Genomic DNA, 17,389 nt, shown 5'->3' on the forward strand with positions numbered 1-17,389 from the left:
ATATAGTAAAGGTGATAAGAGGAAGGAAAAAATAAGGATAATATGTAACAACCTGTTCTACCCTTATCCTTTTAGCAGTAGTAAATCCACCACATTGATACCTTTTTTTTGTGTGGTTTTTTTTGTTTGTTTATTTTGCTATACCACTGTTCAGAACAGTGTCTTGGATGTAAGAGAGCCAGGGCCTGGGCATGGTACATTTTGTAATAAATAGCTGAGGTCTTTTTAATTCCCTTTTCCCCCTCTACCCCCAAATAGTTTGTCCACATTGATGCATATTGAAAAATCATCCCTCTTCCATACTTACCTCTCAGCTATGGCCAGACTGTTAGGGAAAATACTTGCTGGCCCAAGCCAGAGCTGTGTCATGGGCCGTGCTGACATTTTAACAACACAGAGAAGCAAAGGCCAGTATCCAGGGCTGCGCCTTGCCCAGTTTACTATCACTACACATGTAGTGTAACCCTGTGCAGCGCTTGCCGGTGTTAACACAGCCTGTGACACGGCTTGGCTCCCGCTGCCCCAGGCAGTGCCCGACTGCAGTTCTGGGTGAACGTGAACCCAAGACTTTTCCCAATAGGTTGTTGGCTGAACCCAACCAACCTCTTGTGAATGAAAGAATATAGCTTAGCACTAAAGATGCAAACCAAGAGCAGGTCCTCACCCACTTTATTCACTACTGTAAGTATAGACTAGAACAAGGCAGAGGTTCCTACTACCTCATTTGAGGGAGAACTTGTTTGTAGGATACAGTAAACAGTAAGTTAGTCCTTAGTGTCTCCACACAAGAGCAATAATGTACATACAGTGTTGCCAGTCCATTAAGGAATTTAATACTATTATGAAAACCCAATAAATAGTGCCACATCACCTGAATTCCAATGGAACAATAAAAACCAAAAAAAAGGTATTTTTTACTGTTTTACTTAAATTTTGAATGAAACCTGATTTCTTTCTCTGATTCTGTGCTATAAATCCTGATGATTGGCTTTTTTCCCCTGCCCTACCTCTCCTAGGGTTTTGTTGTCGCTCTTCTATATTGCTTCTCAAATGCAGAGGTGAGTAGCAAGTACGTTAGATTATCAAAACCTTTTAAACTCATGGGCCTTTCTTGTTTTGCATCTCCCCCCCCCCATTTCCAGAACAGAACTGTGCTTTGATCTGCTCCTGAAAGCATGAAATACCCATATCTTTTTTTTCCCTTGGTACCTTTGTTGACTTTATTCGTATTCCTACAGTTCTGACAGAAGGACACAAAATAAGCTTTGAAGCAATGACCCTTTACAAACAGTTGGTGACTTTCCTGACGGGGACTTTTTCTGCTTTATGTCTGATAGCTATCATGATGGTATCTCAATGGAAAGCTTGTAACACTCCTTCCTTTCTCTAGGTTTATTTTCTCTTAGTGACTTTTCCTTTCCTTGGGTAGCCTGTGCATTTTCAGTAGTTTTGATCAAAGGTTTTCTCTCCTGGTTCTCGGATAAATTCCCTGCAGTACATTTTAGAAAACCAATCATTATAAAACCTAAAAAAATTTGCTTGCACTTTCCCCCCAAAAGCAAAATGAATCAAAAGCCAAGAGAAAACGTGGAACACATCCTCAGAAAAGTGTGTAGGTTGAATGAGAAGAGTGACCCACTAATAGTGCCTCAGTTTCCCTACTAGCTTAGGCTGGACACCTCTCATAGGGATAGCTAATTGAAATTAATCCTACCTAAGGATGAATAACACCTAAAATATGTTTGCTGTTTAGGAAAGCAATTTATAATGGCTGTTCTAGTGCTGTTCAGAGAGAGTACCTTCAAGATTACTGTAAATACAGAATGCTCTACTCCCCACCTGCCTTCTGTCTACATAGACTCCTTGCCAACAGCATTTGAATAGCTTGTGTATTGGACCACACAACACCCAGACCTACTAGGTGTTAAAAAAGGACAGGCAGAGAGTGATCTCTGGCCCTAGGATTAAGTGGTGTGGGTTGGCTTGCATCCATGCTGCTTAGGGATAACTGCTTCTGGAACGTTGGCCACTCATTACAGCTTGGCAGTGCATTTGTTACAGCTTCCTACAATCATAAAAAAATTAATTAGTATTTTCTCTCTGTGTGTATTTCTTTGGTTTAAAGTATCTGCAACAATGTGAGAGACTGCTGCAGCCAAGCAGGGTGGTATGGGCTTAAACTGAAGGCGGGTGTTGTATGCAGGAGTGCTGAAGGGCCTTGAGCTTACTGGGATGCTACTGGAGTACTGGGTTGGTGGGGGAAGCCCCTCTTTTAATTTTTAGAGTCTTGAAAGCTTCAGAGGACAGAGTATGTTCTGTGTGGTGAACAGGGAGAATAAAGGCAGGACAGGGGCCATCTCAATGACAAATATTGCCAGTGACTTCAAGGGAGCCCTGACATCCAAGATGTACTTCTGCATGTCCCACCCTCTTTTCTGTATGTCAAGACCATACCTAACAGAGGGTTATGTAACAGAATTACTAGATTAGTTCCTAAGCTCAAGGTACTTAAATCACATTTTTCCTTACATATGTCCCCTATAACAATTCACAGTTTCACTTAATAGTTTAGTTCTGCATTTAATTTGGAGTGTGTTTGTGCTAATGGTGCTACAGCGGTGACAATCATAGGATTTTCAGCACTAATGACAGTCAGAAGCTGGCAGCTGTGTTATCAGCATTTGACCCATCTTCTCAGTTTAGGATGGGGTTTGTAAGTCACTTTGTTGGACATTCAGCAGGGCCACCCCCCTTGCAGGAGAAGCAAATAGAAATGAAGTTGAACATGAGCAGTGGTAACAGGGCATGGCAAACAATTAATTCACAGGAGCAGGCTGCTTGTGTGAATGGTCGCAAGGACTGGATGTCTCCTGCAGCTGCTTGTGCTCCTTCTGCTACAGCTTTGAGTGTGAGCTGCTCAGTGGAGGGCAGCAGGACATACCTCCCCCCCTGCCCCCTCATTGCAGTCTTGGTAATGTCAACAGCAAGCCATGGACCTTCAGGTTGGTCAACCTATGGGTCAGTTGTTTGTCAGGTGGTAAAAGTCAGTTTTCCTATGCTTTTGAGCACCCCTGAGATTTCTTTCAAGTGTAATATGTATTGTGGTTGATTCAGCATCCTTCAGAGTCAGTAAGGGATCTTTAAGAGGGATTTCAATCTGGATAAATTGACAGCCTGGAGGGGGACCCATACATGGGCATAGCCAGGATGCACAAAAGATTCAGTATGAGGAAAAAATAGAAGTTATATGGAAAAATAAAAGTATTTATGAAGTAGACCTACAACTATAAACAAAGAAACTGCAGTCAAAAGCTACTCACCCTCTGAATTTTGGAAATTAAGCCTATTTGTTTTCAAAAGTGAATAGGGTCATAGTTTAAGTTCTAAAAATGTGTTAAGGCTTAATCCTGACTGATTTGGGTGCCTTTGTGCGTCTGGGCAAAGTAGTCAGGCAGACATTTTGGCAAATATTACCTTCAATGTCCACCAGGACTTCATTTTCTGATTCTTTGTTTTTAAATTCCTTTTCCATAGGTTCAAAGTGAACTGAAGAAACAGCTGTGCAGATGGCAGTATCAAGAATACCTGAACTTCACACACAAACATGGGACTTTGTCCAGAGAAAACAGTCCAGTCAACTATGTCACCCAGTTGTCACTGCTTGAAAAACTTAGTCCAAAAAGGAAAACATCTGTGTGCCAGAATGGTGTAACTTCTGTCTGAGACTTTCTAGCAGGAGGAGTTGTTGTGACATTGTAACATACTACCTAAAAGATGGGCAACTTGGATCCTTTACAGCTTTCCATGGTGTCAAGAGCTTTCTGTGAATTTCTTGTCTGAGCTGCTGTTCTCACCAGGTCCAGATCAGTGTCACAACCCTGTCTCTCTCTCCCCTTAAGCATATAAAATCCATTTATCTGGTAAAAAGCCAGACTCTAAGCTAGTGTGGATCAACAGGTTAGCACCCAAAAGAGAGGAACTACATTAACTTCTCCAGGCCCAGCATGTTTGTGTTTCCCAAAATTTCCAATTTTCAAGAGCATTATTCCTAATCTTCATTTGAAACAGTGGCGATACCATTACTTTTCTATAGTGATTGGTGTCATTTTACTACCTGTTTTGAGAAAACATGAGCCAGTTTGGTGGGAATTACACACAGAAACTTGCTAAGCACCTACCTATGGAGCAGCAACCTCCTTCAACAGGAATCTCAAGGTGTCTCAAGGGTGACACAAGAAGAGAACAAATTACATTATCTGCTAGGATTTTTTTCTTCCATGCCTGTTGAACAGAGATTAAATTAGGCCAGAGGACCACAAACCTTTTCTTCCCTGTGGGAAAACATGGAGTAGCTGAACATTAGGCAGATTATGTGCATATGGAGGAAGAAATTAGAGCAAACCCAATACAGTGTGCCAGCCTGGCTACCTTGAGCTCAGAATTTATTTTATTCTAAATTACTCAAAATTCAAGTTTTTAATTGAAATAAATAATTTATCTCAGTGCCCAGATGCTGGCCCTTGCCTAGCTGGAATAGACCTTCTGCCAACCTAATCTTGAAGACTGGCTGGATCCATCAAAATACACAATTAAATTGTGCTTTTTTGGAGACTTCCCTTTGAGGACTAACCTGCTGTGATTGTCTCAGTCCTGCCCATCTTCTCTCAGCTCATTATCACACTACTCAGTGATGTTCCTGGGGTCAGAATTACCAACACAGCAGGGTGGTCTAGTGACGCAAAGTATGGTCTAGTAAACCAGAGTGAACCGATGTTGTGCTTGCATTGCTTCTTTGGGTGGCTGCCTTCTTTATTCAGGACTGAGCTGGACTCTTACCTCAAACCCTCCAAAAGTATAGACAGGGCACGCAAGGTACACTAGACATAGCTACGGTTCCTTTCAAGATAGGACCATTCCCAGGACAACCAGCATTCAGGCTTGAAAGCGCTGCTAGAGACTGTGGCCACTGAAGTACATGTTGGCTTTCTGTGAACTGCAGTTTGAGTTTGGCTTCAAAAACTAGGGCTCCAGCCCCTCATTTTACTCTGCTCTTGGTTAATTTAGGTGAGGAGACAGTTCACAGAAACCTCTTTGTTGATTTTAGGTGCTTCATCTCTAGTTCCATTACTAGAACAGAGACTAATTGTCCAGATTTCTATACGATTCAGATTAGTCCTTTATTAATTAGGCATTTAACCATCTGTCCCGATGAATTAGATGCCCTCTATAAGGCATTACTTTGTCTATTCTGACCTCCTTATAATTTTTCCTGTAGAAATGACCTTTGCTCTTGTGTTGAATTTGTTGCCTAGCATAGTGATGTGAACACATTTGTATGATGTATATCTATAAAATGTGAGTGATAATTACAGCTGTTGTGAGTTTGTAAATTTTAATTATGTCACTTTGGATACTTCTTTTGAGACTTTATAAAAAAGGACCATCTTATAATTGTGTTTAGTATGGATATAGTTTTGAAGCCAATTAATATGTACAGTTTTGACATTTCCATCCAAGAAAAGATAAATATTACATGATCCTGCAGCCCGAGTTAATGCCCCACTCCCCATCAAAGACACTGTCACTAAGACATGCCTGCAGTGCCCTGCTTCTATCCATTTCTGAGAGAAGACCATTACTTCAGGTATCTGACTACTTCTGAATATTTTATTGAGGAAATAGTTGTGGTAAACATTACTGAGTTCTCTAGAAAAAGAGATTGACCCACATCTCTTCATCTGCCTTTGGGGAGGAACAAAGTTAGAGTGAATTACGTTTCTGCTTTTAGCTGACCTGGGAACATTTCTTCTGAAAAAAAAAAAAACCCAAAAAAAAACCCCACCCACCAAAACAAAACACCCCAAACCTGGGCTAAGGCTTTATGTACTGGGAGAAGAAGTCTCCCTAACAATTTCCCCTTTACTTTTTCTCCCACCTAGCTTCATCATTTATTTGGTGCATGTATCAGCCATCTTGTGTCACACAGCAATCCCGCTTCCCAGCTGGGCTGCCAGGATGGCCTGCATGTGACTTTAAGGCCAACTATCTCATGATACACCATTTATTACTAGGAAAAGTCTTTACTGGACCAAGGAACCAGAGTAAGGAAAAACAATGGCAAAGAAAAGCGACAGGTCCCAGTGCACCATGAAGGATTTTTCCATCAGCCATTCAGTGCTCAATCTCTTCATAAAAATTCAGAAGCTTGAGCAACCCCACCATTCCTACTAGACCCTACCAGCTAGTCCGTACCCATATACCACCACCATGTGCATTCAGCTTGCATTAACTCCTCAGATAACCTCTTTTGCCTCAAGCTCTTTCCAGTTGCCCTCACAACTCATCTCGCAGAGATCCATCCAGTGCCTCAAATGTTCTCCAGCAACCTCAGCCATACAACGACCACCTGCTCTACCTGTCCTCTGTCTAAACTGTCCCTGCATCCCTCCCAGTGCTGCTGACATTGCCAAGCCTTTTACTTTCCAAAAATTTTGGATCAGGATGTGTAAGCCGTAAGCTGGAAACAAGGGCTATAGGAAGATATTGTGCATATATATAAAGCCACTATTTACATAATTTTTATAAAGGGCACACTTTGGGACAACCTGATGATGAAGTTAGTAATCCTGGAGGGTGCAAAAGTTTCATGTTTGGGCTGTGAAGAGGCTGCTGATCCCTGCTGGATGGCATATCTGAGGACACTGGCACGCGTAGGAGCAGGGAACACTTCAGGGATATATTGTGAAGGCAGCCAAGGGTTCCTGCAGGCTGCGTGGAAGCGCTGTGCGGTCTGCGTGGAGGCACTGCCATCTCGTGGGGTACCCTGTGTGCTGGCCCGGCCGGGGGCGGGGGGGAGAGCAGAAGCCCGGGCAGCGCCCCCAGACACTGCCCCCCACTCACAGCCAGGGCGCCCCATGTGAGCTGCGGATACTCCCTCTCATGAATGAGATTGGGATGATGATCAGATGACAGCTGCAATATCATTAAGTTATATCAGCTAGGAAAAGCCGCTTGCTCTTTCTCTCATCCCCTGCTATCTTTTACACAGTTTAGCTCTTCAAGTATTATTTTTTAAATCCATTTACAGACTACATGAAAACCTGGAAAGATCAGAAACAACTGTTCCAGCTCCTTTTCTTGGTGTTGCAACTAAGACAGGTTGTTACAAATGAAATTTCTCACCAAGGGTACATTTTTAACCCTTACAGTGTCAGCATTTTTTTCAGAAAGCTTGATTGTGTGGGCTCCAGTTTCAAAGTAATCCTTCCAGCAAGCAGCTTTACCCACTTTGCCAATGCTGAGCTTCCCCAAGGTTGTCTAACCCGCCTAGACCTGGATTTTCAGAGCAGTACAGGGGGATGGTAGAAGCTACTGGAAAAAAAACAAAGGCCTGAAAACCACAAAATGTTTCAGTGCATCTTAAAGTAAATGATGAAATAATTAGTCAGTTTAAAAGTACACATGGCATGACAGAGGAAAACTGAAATGTGGTGATGAGAAATATCCACTGTCGTACTGTTTCTGCAAAGCAAAGGTGGTGTTCAGCTCCCAGGATATGACAGCTAAATTTAGGCATCTGTGTGGCAGCCTGTGTATGGTTCGGATGTCTAAGCTGGTGGCAGTATTAGCAATCCGGTCAGTGAAATCCATGAGCCACTCAGCTCTCCCTAAAGTAAGCACCTGCTTTTGGCCAGCTGTTGAACTGGCTAGACATCACTGGTTATTGATCTGGAGTTAGATTCTGTTGCATGAACATAACTACCAAAAGCCATTTGAGATATCTCGGGAAATCCAAGACATCTGTGCTGTCCTCAAGATATGATCAGATTTTTGGACACATTTTCTGGAAGAGCAGCTGGAGGCTAGGCAGGACACCACACAGCTCCCAGAATCACACTAGCTACTTGCATTTAAGCAGCCAGCTCCTGCTTTTGGTGCCTATTAACTGTAACGAAAGCTTGGGCACCTACTCTGTGTGCACGTGCCTTCCTATTCCCTTGGTCCTACTTTGCGAGACAAACCCCACCCTATTCTAAAGCACATTAAAGAAGCATTACAGCTTGATTTCTGTGTATTCAGGCTACCTGTGCAGTTGCATCACAAGCACCTTATGACTTTCTTGTCCTCTCCTAAACTGCTGTGCAAAAATAACTCCTCCCTAACACACTCCATCTCAAGTCATGTTGAGCAGGCAAAGCTGATTGAATCCACATCCAGGATTACAAACAGACTTTAGGGGAGCTTAGTCCAATGATGGATAAGTGACTAAATCATGAAGCACATGGGTCCAACATTTTTTGGAAATCCAGTGGTCACTGATAGCTCAGCGGCTGAAACATGTGACAGAAACTGCCAGATACAGTTTGATGGCTGTGCTCTGCTAGCTAGAGGTTGCCAGACACAGTCCTTTGGTAAAGTCAGAAACCTAATTTGTTTTGACAACATAGGGTTAAAGAGTGCTTTAAAATAAACTTATACTAGAGATAGGGAGAAATTACATGATATATATATCTGTCACAGCACTATCAAAACTATCAAGCTGCAACAAGGTTTTTATCACCCCATACCAGGTTACTTCAATAAGTAGTTAGCACAGCTTGCCCCAGCACAGCTCTCAAACCCCCACAAGGTCTCTAAAGTTCATCTACTGTCTGTGCTGTTTCTTCATACTCTTCGGGCCAATCCACCCTGCTTACCTCTGCTGCATTCTTCTCCTTGTCTCTCCCACATCCCCAGGGCACACTCTCTCCTCCCTCTGCTTCTTCCAGGTCTCCCTTCACCCAGTGCTCCCCTTCCATCCCCTTAGAGCTATTTAACTACTTAGCAGGAACCAGGCACAGCTGCATCTTATGTACGTCAGCCAGCCCACCGCCCCTGAAGCCAGCCCACAGCTGTGTTTTATCAATGTTAATTAACCTGCCTTCATTCCTCCACAATCCCTCTACGTATATATATATTACGTATATACATATATATATATGTAAAAGAAATTTTTGAGTACCTGAATGAGAGTTTCTCTATTTCAGAAAATACAGCTGGATTTGAGGCAGTACTCTTCTCAGTGTGTTGACAGACCCAGTAAATGAGTTTTTCCCAGTGTCTGGTTCTTGGAGTAAATGTGCTATAGTGTGCTATTGTTTCTTCAGAATTGTGGATACTTACCATAGGACTTTTAGAGTGGCCTGAAATGCTTTTGGAGATGCCTTTTCTTTCTGTGCCTCTTAAGTATAAAATGATCCTAAAAAAAATCACTTAGACTAGATGTAACTTTTAAAAATAAGGCCTTTAACAGAGTCCCTAATCTACATTTGCTGGTCACCATGGTTTGTAAGGGAATGACTGATACAGCCCTTCTGCACATGGTGGAAAGGGGAGACACATCCTGTGTCCTGTCCTCTATCACTCAAAGAAGTGGCTGAGGCTGCCTCGGATCACCTAGTAAATCCATATAAACGGATTATGATACAGTATTTACAATGATTTAAAATATAGCAAAAATTAAAATCCATACATCTGCCCTGTCCCCTCAGCTCTCAACCTGCCCATGGGCCCAAGACCCTGTTTCAGCCCAGGCCCTGCCTCAGTGATGCTGTAGGATGCTGATCTCCAGCTTTGCAACAGCCCTGCCCCACCAAGGGCTCCACGGATTTGGGACAGATCCATAGGCTGATGGCCTGGCCTGGCCTGGCACTGACACCACGAACTTGCCTGCCGGGACTCTTGGCTGAACCCGCTCTTTGTCTCCAGGCCCTTCTTGGCTCCTCACAGGGGCTGTGACTGGCCCATGCCATGCCCCTTGTCTCCCAGCTCCCATCCCTTAGGATCAGCTGGCCCTGGCTGCTCCCTGACACATCTCTACCCCTGTTTCAATAGATATATGTCCACTTTCCTGTGAAAGGTCAAGGTTCCAAATCCCTGTACTGTGGGTAAACGATGAGGGAGAAGAGCCGTGGAAAGATGTGGCCTTTGTGGAGGGTTCAGAGATCCATGAGGGCCAGACAAAGTCTTACTGTAGCTGAAGCTAAGGAAGAAGATGGGAGAAGAAACAGAAACAGGTCACCTAACATGGAGTCCTCGGTTCCAGTAGGGTGGATGTACCTGATCTCTTGAAAATGAACTTGATCATAAAACTCTTGAGGTTTGACTATAAAAGAAATTAAGTCTTGAAGCATATCAGATGTTATAGAAACCAATCTTTTCCCACCTTTACCAACGGGCAGTGCCTTTGTTTGAGGCCAACGGACTTTCTTTTCCTGTTAGGCCTCTTAGGAATAATATGCAGGCCCCAAAGGACCTGTGGATCAAAGCTCAGAGCCACAGGGGCTATTAATTGCGATGGAGAGTGTCCTGCATCTGTATCAGCAATATTAGACCACAGCCATGCTTGATACTGATGCAGTGTGCTGAATGCATTTGTCGTGTAACTGCTCTGAATGATGATGAAGGAGGAGTGTGCATGGCCCACTAATGGCAAAGATTTCACACCTGGTTTGTCCAGGATTGACTTTGCCCAGCAGAATCCAGAAAGTCTTTCCCATGAGGAAGGAAGATAACCCTTTTAGCCCCCCAGAGCTCCACCCTGCTGCTTCAGGAAGAAATAAGCTACCCTGTACCTTCACAGACAAAAAAGAAAAATTCTCTTTGGTGCAATTTTATATCAGAACAGACTTATACAAAATGGTAATACATTTATTGTGTCATCTACAGCAGTATACATGTTAAAAACAATTTCTCAAAACACAAAAAAGTTAGAAAGCAGCAATTGATATCTGTCTTTCCACCTCATAACAAAGCTGAATAACCTCGGATCCCATTACCAGTTAAACCAAATTGACCAAAAAAGGTCAGTGTTAGACCCAACAGGCCAGTAAGTTTTTACCTTGACACAGTCAAAAGCCAAAATACAGCTTTCCATCCCATAACTTCATACTTCTCTTAGAGCTATAGCATGTTGCGTCGCCACTAAATTAACAAGAAGAAGGGAAAGAGAATGAACACACTAAACAGTTGTTTTTACAGATTATACCGGTACACAAAGGCCTCTTGAGACTTCTCTGCAAACACAAAGTCCGTTGGGAAAGGCATGTCCAGAAGCCTAAGTCATTTTAGACACCGAAGAGTGTCATATCACACAGTGTCATATCACACAGTAATTCTTGATATGGATGAATTCCCCAAAAGAAAGCCAATGGGAAATTACAATTTTAATCATAAGAAGGTGTAAGACCACAAGGATCAAAACGTAGTTCAAGCTCTGCTGGTGTGTTTTCATACACAAAGTACAATGTGTATTTAGCTGAACTTAGCTTTTTTAGTACAGATATACACGGAGCTTAACATCAGAGCATCATTAACTACTACTGCATACTCCAGATCTTCCTAATGTTACTCTTAAATGCAATTCTGAACCGGTTGCATGTGCCTGACTGCTAAAAGCAGAAGGTGAAATCCTCACTTTTTTCACTGCATGTGCACTATATACCATAGATTGTTTCTGGACACAGAGCTGGTCATATGGACACAACCTGACTAAGAGAACAAGACTTCCTGAAAACTCCTCTTGGTGAGAGCTACCAAGACTGTATCAGGCATGCACCTCCACCAAATCTGGTTGGTAATACCCAGCAGAAGCCACCCCCAAGCTTTTCAAGACCATTATTTCTCAGCATGCATGAAACAGAACAACGGTGACCAGGCAAAATTGCCAGGGGAAGAGTCATCTACATGTAGACTTCCACAGTGTCAACATCTGTCTCCGATCTGGTCAGCAAGACTTCCTGGTGGAAAGGAACAGATACTTGCAAAGCATGAATCACATCACCCTTGAGAAGATTTCAAAAATCCATTTGGTGCTTGTACTACAAAATTGCTCATTTCTCTCTTGGGACTACAAAGGCAAGGTAGATAAACTAGATCAAAGGAAGAGATCTTCACTACCCATGTCTGAAGTGGAGTGTTGTGGATATCTCCTTAGCTGTCTGCTCAGTGACACAGGATCTTTTCCAGGACTTTGCCTATGAGCCAGAATGCCTAATGCTGAAAGTGCTGGATGTTGAAAGGGACACATATTTAATATAGCCCTTGATATTTAACCCTCTAAGAAAGAAAGTCAGGTTAAACCAGATATTTGGTTGTATCTTTGCATTATGTACATTTCTACAGTTGTAGACTCAGGAGTCCAAGAGACACTACCTTCACATAGGTCTAGCTATAAGAGTTTGAAGCTGAATCCCACTCCATGGGTTTATCTGAGTTTCCTAGATATCCACACAGAGCTCATAGATACGAAATAGGAACTATAGGAGCCACTATTGTCTGGCAGCTGGAAGCCAAGCAGGATCCCATGAGGTGTCCCATATATCCTGCTCTATCTGTTCTTACTACCTTGTCTTGCTTCACTTTAGACCTTCCACACTATAATAGCTCTGCTGAGGTCATATTTATTGCTCTGCAGTGTCAAGTAGCAGATGGTTTTAAGCATCCTACATTTCTCTGGAAGCCTTGCCCACATAAGAAAATCTCTGGGGGGGAAAAAAAAAAAGCTCCTTAATGTCATGAAATCAGATAATCAAACTGAGGAGGAAAAGCTTAACTTGTTGAACTTTCTAGGTGCATCCACTCTGTGGAAACTGAGGATCACCTTTGGCGTTTGGATCCTGTAAAGGCTCCATAGGACTTCACGGCAGCTGTGTAATCACAGCTTGCATGTTTCTGTTGATGCTGAGGGCACAGAAGTGTGAGTACAGTAGCTTCATCCAGGGTGCAGCACCTGTCCTACCTGTGTCTTCTCAAACCAGCCACTCCCTGTGAAAAGGCTACGAAGGGACCTGGTTACACTGCTCTTTCATCCCGGCCCTTCGGTAATGTTGTGATGTAGATACTCCTTGTGATTATAGCTGGCTATCAGGGGTCACGCTTTCCTCGCCGCGTCCTCTCTGACATTACTTGTCGAAGTGGATGTTGGATGGGAGGCACTGAGAGGCTCACCAGACTGGATGACGCTATGTGCACAATCTGAAAAACCATCATCTAGCTTCTCCTGCCAAAATAGCTTGTTGTAACTCATCCTCAACTGTCTGCAGCTGTACTTTTCAACCTTTTTTTATCTGTAGGAGCATTCACATAACTGCAAGTAAGACAAAAGCCCTTCAGGAGCCTTAACAAGCATATATTGCTACATACAAAGAATGAACTTACTTTCCTTAATTATCTTCTGTGGGCACTTCAGAAATAGTCTACGGGCTGTGAAGTCTCCACAGACCACAGGTCGAAAACCTCTGCCATAAGCAATTGTTTCTGAAACTATTTTTAAAAAAAAGTAATTAACGAGATAAAGCCAATTAAATGAATGGGGTTTGCATTTCTTTTGTTGCCAGTGTTTACTAAAGTCACTCTGGACATATTTTTTTTGTTATACACTCTGAAAATTTTATATCTAATTTCTGGCAGGGTTGGGCTGGAAAAGTAATGTGAAATTAGATATCTGCATGCTTCACAGGCCAGCTGTAGTAGGGATTTAGTAGCAGTGTCAGACACATGAGCACTAAAACCTCGCAAGCTGACACAGTGTATTTTTGCCCGCTTGAATGTTGATTTCCTGCAGTGTGAGTATGCAGACTGCATGAGTGTCCTCTCACTTTGACTGGAAACAGCAGCAATACAGCTTCATTTGCAAGATTATAACTGAAACCAGAAAAGGAGAAGATTGGGATCATTTCCCTTTAGATCTGACTGAATGAAAGCTGCTCAAAACCCAAATCTCATTTATATACATTCAAGAACTGGAAATACCTCTCTTAGTTTTTATTGTTCCTCTTTATTTTTCCAGGGTGCTTCACATGCTGCTTCCAGATAATTTTCCTGCTGTTCTCAATGGATGTCTGTATTTGCTTCTTTGCATTGTTTTTGCCGCCCAAGTTGAGATTACAGCTGAAACATATGCATCTTAATAGCATGATTATTTTTAGCATGATTATCTTCCAGCTGCATAATCAAAGATAAACTATAGACTTTATCTGAAATAAAGCTGTTTGTATTTCAGGAAGGGAGAAAGGAACTGGAGGTGAGATTAGTATGACAGGGAGTTTAAGCGAGCCAGGAATTATTTTAATTTAGCATTCAGAAAAAAGGTTTCTAAGTGCCAGAAGAGTGAAGTTCTATAATAACTTTCCAGTGGAAGGAGAAGGTGAGAATAAGAAAAGCTTGGTAAATTTTAAAAGGGGAGTTGATCAGTTTAGGAATGAGAATAATAAACTGTGAAAATAATGGCAGTTACAGAGTTTCCTTCAGATTAAGGGTCCTTATGGCACTGTGCTGCTCTGGAACGCCGGAGGATCAGAATCCAACAGCTCTAACTCTGCTAAATATGTTTAGTTCTTGATCATTTTGGCTTTGCATATTTTTAGTTACTGATTTATTTTCTCCAAGGGATTTATTTAAAAAAAAAAAATCAACAAACTGAATCTTTGAGATAACCAGAGGTCCTGCATAGCCCTTCATATGCAAGCACAGAACATATGCAATGCAGAAGCAGAATTTTATCCATCATTGATATGAGAACATTATGAAAAGCCGCAATTTTACAAAATGACATGGACAAGGCATATTATGTCAACTAATCCTTTCATCACTGCTGAAAAGGATCAGATTCTCCCAGGTCAGGTTTTGAACAAGAGTCTAACAAACACTACATGGTGGCCAGTTATGGTCCCCATAAATCAAAAAAACCACAGTGAGACTGGAGAAGGTCAAAAGAAAGACCATGAAGGTGATCAAAGGGATAGACAACCTGCTCGATGAGGAATAACTGAAGGGTTAGGACTTTTCTCCCTGGAGAAGAGAAGGCTCAGGGAGGGCCTCATCACAGTATTCCAATACTAAAAGAGTGTCTACAAAGAGGATGGAGGCTACCTCTTCACAAGGAGAAGACAAGGGGAACAGGTACAAGGTGCACCAGGAGTGGTTTCTTAAGAAAGAAATTTTTCACAGTGAGTACAACCATTCACTGGAACAACCTCCCCAGGGACGTGGTAGAGTCCCCATCACTGGAGGTTTTCAAGATGTGCTACATAACGTCATCTAGGCTCCCTTTCTTATGAAAGGTTGGACCAGGCAGTTGTTCAAGGTCCCTTCCAGCCTGGGCTGTTGATTCTATGATTCTGTGAATTGTTCTGCATTCCCTTCTGGAAGGTCTCTCACTTGCCATTGATGATGGAGAGTCTAGGGACAGTCGTCTTTACAAATGTAGTTTAAAATTTTCAGCACAGTCAGTTCCTGCCCACTTCTGGTTGTTATTTAGCCTTGTAGTTGCAAGACACAGTTCTTTAGTTGCAATGATGGACAGCTGCTAAAAAGGAGGAGCTAGACAGCAAATGCAGTGTCTGAATTTAACTTCCAAACTGCACTTTTAGCATTTCACTCTGGACTCACCTGCCTTCATCTCTCTCCCTTCTCCCACCACCCGTTTTAACACCTGGTTTTCAAATACAAATACTTAAATAAGGCAGAGGAACTTGGGTATTTTTTGTCTCTGAAATAAAAATTCCCACAACTAAGCATTTAAGTTTCATTATCTGGGCTCTGAGTTCTAGCTATAATAAATGTGAGTGAAGGTAAAAGGTGAGGTCACCATGAAGCAATGAAACAAGCCTTGACCTTTGAAATATAGGTGGTAGGTTTCATTTTGGGATGTTAATTGTCCTGTAGTACCAGCACTCCACATCAAAAAGTCAATAATCAAACAGTGATTAGATACAGTAAATAGTCACAAAAGCTGCAGCACAGAAAGTTTTTGTACATTTACAAAAGCAAAATAAGAAAATTAGACAAGAAATACATTATGGACATGGTAGAAAAAATGGCTCAAGGAGCATTGCACACTTGCTTCTCTTTTAATTGTGTATTATTTTTAATAACACAGTCTTTCTAGCTCCAAAATATATTTCACAGTGAAAAATCAAACAAAGCACTGTTACACTTAATTGATATTTACACACACTTAGAAGCAAACCATCCATTGATTTCCTCCGTCCTGAAACAAATAGAACTGACAGCCACTGTGAATGGTGGCCAGGCGTGTCCAGCACCTTCAGCTTACATTCAGCATGAATTTCTTGAGAGCTAATTTGTGTGATGACATCACAGTCTGGTTTAAATAACTCTATAAACCTGAAGTATGATCTTTCCAGTAGCACTAAGAAAGTTTGAGTGACCAAGGAAAGACACAGTTGCAAGTGCATCAACACTTCCAACAAAAAAAATCCTAACTGAAAGGGGTTGCTTGTATAATGTTGTGTATGTTAAATATGTTGAGAGATACCATTTCTTCTAGTAAATTCAGTGCTGGTGAAAGGTACCAAAGACTTCAGTTTGTCCCCTGAACAAGAAACACAGGGACTTGCAACAGCAGAAATTTCCCCTCCGCTGCCCTCCAACTTGTCTTGCTCCTGAGCTTTGGCTCTAGGAATTTAAGAGGCAAGTCCAAGTTTGCTGAGACCATCAAAAAATAATAGTAATAATAATGTGCTAAGGTCAAATCCCAAGCCAAAGTGAGGTGATTTTGCTCTAATGATAACGGTTATCTGTATTGATTTTAATTTAGCTGAGGACCTGGTCTCCAGTGTGCATGTCTGGAGGGTGGTTTTGGCGATGTGGACGTTTGCCCACGAGGCACTGGACTGAGATCCACCAACTCAAATTGCAGAGCACTGTACAATAGCCAGGAAAACGACAGAATCTAAAAGTAAGCTCAGAAAAAGCCTCCACAGGAAAAAAAATATATATCCAAATACCTTCTGGCTCTGGACTGAAGCATGACAAAAAGTCTCCTGTTAGAGGCAGTTATTCAACACCTTTTTCTCAAAAGCTGTCATTTATTAATGCTTGAAATTTGGCTACTAGCCATTCATGCAAAATATACTTTTTGATTTTTTATAAATAATAATACACTTACAGTATTGTCAATATAATACCTTGTGAAAGCTCATTCTGCAGAAAATACAAAACTAAATGTTATCTGTTCATCTAACATGACAGTTTCATTGAAAAAATGTCTACGTATGCCTTTACCTGATAGATCTGACTGTCCCCATCTCCCATTTTCTGGGAGCATCTTTCTGGACTGCAAAGTGCATGGTTCCTTGGGAAACTTTCTAAAATATCTTTGAGCAGCAGCTCATGATAGAGGCAGTTCTGATCTATCCGTTAAAAATACTTCAGTGACTTTTGCAGAGCGTCTGGAAGAGGAGGACAAATCCTGCTCTCAGAGCAGCAAACCAGTGCTGAAGACTTGAAAAAAAAGACTGTCTGGGTCATATAACTCCCACTTAAGATACTGGAGTATAATGTAAGTGGTTTAAACTTTGGTGGTCCTCTGTTCAAGGGTAATTTC

General features: G+C 42.0%; 1 protein-coding gene across 1 annotated transcript in view; it reads left to right on the top strand.

Moving 5' to 3' along the window:
• The window catches only part of LOC102051376 (vasoactive intestinal polypeptide receptor-like), a 31,970-nt gene extending 26,601 nt beyond the window's left edge, over nucleotides 1-5,369 (top strand). Inside the window, exons 13-14 of the mRNA XM_027809978.2 lie at nucleotides 1,017-1,058; nucleotides 3,535-5,369. Of these exons, the coding sequence (XP_027665779.2) occupies nucleotides 1,017-1,058; nucleotides 3,535-3,723 (231 nt within the window). The 3' untranslated portion in view covers nucleotides 3,724-5,369. The remainder of the gene's footprint in view (nucleotides 1-1,016; nucleotides 1,059-3,534) is intronic.
• Nucleotides 5,370-17,389: the final 12,020 nt, after the last annotated feature.

The sequence above is a fragment of the Falco cherrug genome, chromosome 4 (assembly GCF_023634085.1).
Source record: "Falco cherrug isolate bFalChe1 chromosome 4, bFalChe1.pri, whole genome shotgun sequence".
Lineage (NCBI taxonomy): Eukaryota > Metazoa > Chordata > Aves > Falconiformes > Falconidae > Falco > Falco cherrug.